Source organism: Propithecus coquereli, unplaced genomic scaffold (assembly GCF_000956105.1).
Source record: "Propithecus coquereli isolate 6110/MARCELLA unplaced genomic scaffold, Pcoq_1.0 Scaffold45, whole genome shotgun sequence".
Lineage (NCBI taxonomy): Eukaryota > Metazoa > Chordata > Mammalia > Primates > Indriidae > Propithecus > Propithecus coquereli.
This window is the reverse complement of record NW_012150285.1, coordinates 6,483,692-6,489,731: the sequence shown is the minus strand read 5'-3', so window position 1 is coordinate 6,489,731 and position 6,040 is coordinate 6,483,692. Positions and strand designations below refer to the sequence as shown.

The 6,040-nt window shown below is 36.3% G+C and overlaps 1 protein-coding gene across 1 annotated transcript in view; it reads left to right on the top strand.

The window, feature by feature from the left end:
• Positions 1–4,582, top strand: part of MTPAP (mitochondrial poly(A) polymerase) — a 20,907-nt gene extending 16,325 nt beyond the window's left edge. The window contains exons 3-5 of the mRNA XM_012654845.1: positions 292–503; positions 2,833–3,059; positions 4,575–4,582. Of these exons, the coding sequence (XP_012510299.1) occupies positions 292–503; positions 2,833–3,059; positions 4,575–4,582 (447 nt within the window). The remainder of the gene's footprint in view (positions 1–291; positions 504–2,832; positions 3,060–4,574) is intronic.
• Positions 4,583–6,040: the final 1,458 nt, after the last annotated feature.

The window sequence follows — 6,040 nt, the reverse complement described above, 5'->3', positions numbered from 1 at the left end:
TTCACTGAGTTTATAGAGTAAGTAGTTCTACGTATAATATTACTTTATAGTATATAGTGGTACATAAATTAATTATAAAAAGCCAATGATTTTTCAAGTTAGTACTTTATATACTGGAAAAATAAAAGGCAACTGAGAATCTTAAATCTGCTTTTGGCTGTGCTTTCATGAAGAACTTTTATTTTATGGGGATTTTTGGACAAAAGTGATTTAGAGGATCCTTTTAGAAAAAGTTATTAAGAATTTGCTTTTTACAAAAAGCTTGTATTTATAAATGTTTTTATTATGCAGTCCTCAGGAAATTTTCTGATGGAATTTCAAGTGAAAAATGTTCCTTCAGAAAGAATTGCAACTCAGAAGATCCTGTCTGTGATAGGAGAATGCCTTGACCACTTTGGCCCTGGTTGTGTGAGTGTACAAAAAATACTAAATGCTCGCTGTCCACTTGTGAGGTTCTCACACCAGCCCTCTGGATTTCAGTGTGACCTGACTACTAACAACAGGTATGATCTCTTAAGTTTGTTGTCTTAAATGTGAGTGTTATAAGGTATTAGCTTCAAATGCAGTAAGATACTAGGTTCGTTTTTATTGTATAGAAACAGTGGCTTTGAACTCTTTGAGACAAAATGCTTTAATAATAACTTTTTAAGAATTCAAACATTTGGATCGGAAATTAGGAAATTCTTTCTTATATTATACCTATTGATAATTGGTATTCCTAAACAAAATGTTAGGATATTATGTTAAAACACTGACATACTTAACATCTTCTGAGAAGAAATACATTTCATTGTTCTTACTTGTGTAGCCTGATAGTGTGAAAAGTATCTATTTGTAGTGTAAGTCGTCCAAGTATACTTACAAAATAAAATAGCAACTTGAATTTGACCTCTGAATTGCCTCGTTATAGTCAACTTGTGTACTGAACAAGTGTGATTTTTGCTTAGGTCAGAAAGTGGTCTGATGAGCTTAAGACTGGACGGTTTTGGTTCAGCTGTATTTGCATTATATTCTTCTAGCAACCTGTTTGCTTGAAAAAATGGGAGAATAACAAGTTCTTTCATACTCTGATTACTTTCGCTGGGTTCACAAGAGGGAAAATTTTTTTCAGCTGAGTTTATTTCTTAACTAGTATTCTCACTGCATCAGTTTCATTTCACTATGTTATCTGTTAGACAAATAATCATAACTGAAAATATTAATAGATTCAGAAAATCCAATGTAGGGCAATTTTGATTAAACTTGAGTGTTTACTGACACAATCCTAACTACTTCCAGATTCCTCTCACGGAGTAAGGTTTTTGTGATTTCTTGCCAAATTTTAATGTGAAAATAAAAATATATACTGCACTTTCCATCATTATTATATTTTCTTTGTGGTATATAAAATAGGATAAAATGAGATTTATCTTTATAATAGTGTTATTTTCTTTGTCTTTTGGGACAGGTTTTTAAGAAGTTGTTTTAACATGCTTTTTTCAGGTTTTCCTACTCTTGCAGTATTTCTTTATATCAGATACCTTGCACTATTTGATATTTACTTTTAGGTAATTTAGCTTCATTTACATATATAAGATATTTAATTACTGTGAATTTCTAATTTGCTGTTTCTTCTAATCTCTTTAAACTCAGGGTGTAAATGCCATGATGGTTTTAGAGACAATTTTAAGTCGATACTATTAAATGATTTTGCGCCCTCTGTTGGTTCTTTAGGAAATTACAAGACACATTTTGACCAGCAGGAACTTTGAATTTGCATTTTACCATTTCAATTAGGAAACTTACTGAAAGTAGATTTTGAAGTTTCTTAACAGGCACTTTATCTTCACGGGTTTTTTTTTGTTTGTTTTTACTTTGCATTTTAACATTTTGATTAGGAAACTTACTAAAAGTAAGTTTTGAGATTTCTTAACAGTCACTTTATCTTCATGGGTTTTGGTTTTGGGGTTTTTTATTATTATTATTTTTTTGGTGGTGCCATGACTTGGATGATTTCTATAAATATTAGGGTTAAGTAATTTTGCCTACTTTACATACTATAAGAATTTTCCTACTAAATACTTTCTTGATGATATGATTAGGATGTTTTCTTCTATGTTTAGGTTAACTTGTCTACCAAAGAACTGGGTAACCAGGGTGTGAAAACGAGCAGCAAAGACTCATTTACAAATGTGTCTGTGTCTTCATTGTTAGTTATCAAGAGCCCTGTGTGTTTCACTTATTATTTAAACCATGTTTAGGAATTTTGATTTAAAAATTCTGTGTTTTTGAGGCTGGGTATGGTGGCTCACACCTGTAATCCTAGAACTTTGGGAGGCTGAGGCAGGAGGATTGCTTGAGCCCACAAGTTTGAGACCAGCCTGAGCAAGAGTGAGACCCTGTGTCTACAGAAAAAAATAGAAAAATTAACCAAGTGTGGTGGCACACACCTGTAGTCCCAGCTACTTGGAAGGCTGAGGCAGGAAGATGGCTTGATCCCAAGAACTGGAGCTTGCAGTGAGCTACGATGACACCACTGCATTCTACCCAGGGTGACAGAGTGAGACTTTATCCCAAATAAAAAAAGGAAATTGAACCCCACCTCACTCCCTCCTTCATTAAAAAAGAAGAAAAATAAAGGATGTTTTAACGGGAATGAATGTATTTGATAGTCAACCAGTCATGTAAAATTTTATATTGCAAATACATATTACTTTGATTATCTGATCATGGTGTTCTGAATACATTCGGATATAGTAAGATGTTCAGATAAATTTTCAGGTGTATGTTTTATTTTACCCTTGGATCATAATTTGGGGATTTGAAAGTTCTTTTTCTTCTTCCTTTTTGAAGGATTGCCTTGAAAAGTTCTGAACTCCTTTATATATATGGTGCCCTGGACTCAAGAGTCAGAGCCTTAGTGTTTAGCATACGATGTTGGGCTCGAGCACATTCATTAACGAGTAGTATTCCTGGTGCGTGGATTACAAATTTCTCCCTTACAATGATGGTCATCTTTTTTCTCCAGAGAAGATCACCCCCTATTCTTCCAACACTAGATTTGCTAAAAACCCTAGCAGGTAAGACTAGAAGCAGTATTCACTATTTTCTCTTTCTGGTGTTATGAACGAATATAGTTATCGTACGTTATCAAAGCCATGTGTATTTGTTTATTAGTCATATAATTTATCTTGGTTTTTAAAGCTGTGTGAATCTAAAATTTAAGTGCTTTTTGTTTTTTTAAATGCCCACCAGGGGTTATGAAAGCAGATGATTTATGAAACTAAGGCCTTTAGAATTTTTTGAGAGTTCTGTCTAACTGTGTCAGTTGGCGGGGTTCTTTGCAACAGTCATGGGACCCTTGAACCCTCGCCCCAGGTTGACCACATCTAGAATGACCGTGAAGGAAACATTTCCCAGATACAGCTTTTGACTAGATCACAGTCTCAGAGATGGCCTTTCAAATCTGAACCTATCTCAAGACTTATATTAGAGATACCGTTCATGATGTTTTCAAGATTCTAAATGTGTTAGTTAAAAGTTTATAAGCAATCTTAGGCACATTATTTTATATTTAGCATACTATTTATATTATAAATGAATTGAAATTTTGATAGCCTGCTGGAGAAGATACTAAACTCCTGCAGTTCTGAATGTTCAGTGGAAGCTAATTAAGGGATACATACATTGGAAATGCCTGTGTGTTCTGTCTGCTACTCATCCTGTATGTTGGTGCCAGATAACTCTTTTAAATGCACTCCTGAATCTTCCCAGTTTAAAGTAAGCTCAAAAGGGATTTTATTCCTTATAGAATAATCCTCAAACTGTACTTAGCTGGGTATTTAAAACCTTTCACTATCTACAACCCGATTTTCTAACTTTTTCGCCACTATTCCTCTTCATGTGTACCCACATTCCAGCCAAAACTGGGATTGCTCTCCTAACGTTTCGTTTTAGCTCCTTTGTGCAGAGTTTGCTTTTCTCCTTGGAATGCACTTTCTCTTCTTTCAGACTAAATTATTTCTTCTGTGCCACCTTCACTTATTATCCAAATTAGAAGGAATCTTTTCCTGTGAACACTGTGTTGTTATAGTTTGAAACTGAGCTTTAAAAATCCTAAATGTGATAGGTTAAGAGAAAATGGGACGTTTTCAGCTGGCTGGAGTGAGAAAACCTCATGTATCTCACTTTTGAGGTTAAAATAAAGGGCAACATCCATTCCTGTGCTCATTTCATCCCTTGGTGTCATTCATTCAGTAAATATTTATTGATAACTTACTATGTGTCAGGTGTTGGTTTTGGAGCAGTGAGGATATGGATGGTCTCAGATAGCTTGCAGTCTAGTAGAGAGGAAAGTCATAGAATTACAGGCAGATCCTCACTGATAAGCAACCTGTAAGTACCACTTCTGTTCCCTCCTGCTGTGTGCACTGATGCCCAATGCTGCTCTCACAGAAACCACTGGAGGGCACAGTTATGGAACTTGTAGATTTCAGAAGCTAAGAAAGAATAGAAACTGTGAAAAGGAGGCAGAATTGAGGCAAGTTTATGTTAGGGGCAGACCGCTCCTAAGCGTCTCGATTGCGCTCTTTCAGTCTTATGAGTACTAATGCTTTTGTTACGTGGACACCTTTTATAATGCTCAAGTCGGGGCTTTCAATGTGCCCATCACCTGAAGAGCGTTCATTTTACTGGATAAGTTTTTAACCCCTCTCCCCTTCCTTCCTCCTTCCGTCTTGATTTCCCATGACCTTTACATCTCTTTGTGCCTGTCGATTAGCTCCCACTTATTAGAGCACATGTGGTGTTCGTTCTTCCATTCCTGAGATACTTCACTTAGGATAATGGTCTCCAGTTCCATCCAAGTTGCTGCAAAAGACATTATTTCATTCCTTTTTATGGCTAAGTAGTACTTCATGGTGTGGTGTCTGTATTTTCTTAATCCACTCATGAATTGATGGGCATTTAGGTTGATTCCACATCTTTGTAGTAAGTTTTTCAAAAGATAGACAAATGGCCAACAAACATGAAGAAATTCTCAACATCACTAATCATCAGGGAAATGCAAATTAAAACCACAGAGAAATACCACCTTACCTCAGACTTACTAAAAAGTCAAAAAACAATAGATGCTGGCATGGATGCAGAGAGACTCTTGGTAGAAGTACAAATTAGTACAACCTCTATGGAAAACGGTATGGAAATTCCTCAAAGAAATAAATATAGATCTACCATTTGACCCAGCAATCCCACTATTGAGTATCTACCCAGAGGAAAAGAAGTCACTTTATCAAAAACACTAAGCTAATTTTTTTTTTGAGATGGAGTCTCGCTTTTGTTGCCCAGGCTAGAGTGAGTGCCGTGGCATCAGCCTGGCTCACAGCAACCTCAAACTCCTGGGCTCAAGCAATCCTTCTGCCTCAGCCTCCTGAGTAGCTGGGACTACAGGCATGCGCCACCATGCCCGGCTAATTTTTTCTATATATTTTTAGTTGTCTGATTAATTTCTTTCTATTTTTAGTAGAGACGGGGTCTCGCTCTTGCTCAGGCTGGTTTCGAACTCCTGAGCTCAAACAATCCGCCCTCCTTGGCCTCCCAGAGTGCTAGGATTACAGGTGTGAGCCACCGCGCCCGGCCCACTAAGCTAATTTTTAAAATTTTTTGTGGAGGTGGGGTCTCAGTGTGTCGTCCAGGCTGATCTCAAACTCCTGGCATCAAATGATCCTCCCTCCTTGGTCTCCCAAAGTGCTGGGGTTAGAGGTGTGAGCCACTGTGCCTGGCCCCAAATCTATTTTAAAATAAATTTAATTTCTTTCATGTCTTATGGTATCAAAACAGACAAAACCAGTTTTGGAATTCTTTGATATTCCACTTAAAAATACCAAGTTGATTGTTTTAAAATTGGTGTGTTAGTTTTTAAAAATGGTAAGAGAAGATTTTAGGCTGTGTGTTACAGTTGTTTGTCTGCACATTGTAGGTGTCAGTTGCCAATAAATGCAAAGCAAAATTTGAATACTTTGTGCTTACATTTTTACCTTTGGTTTTTGAAGTTTCTGTAAAA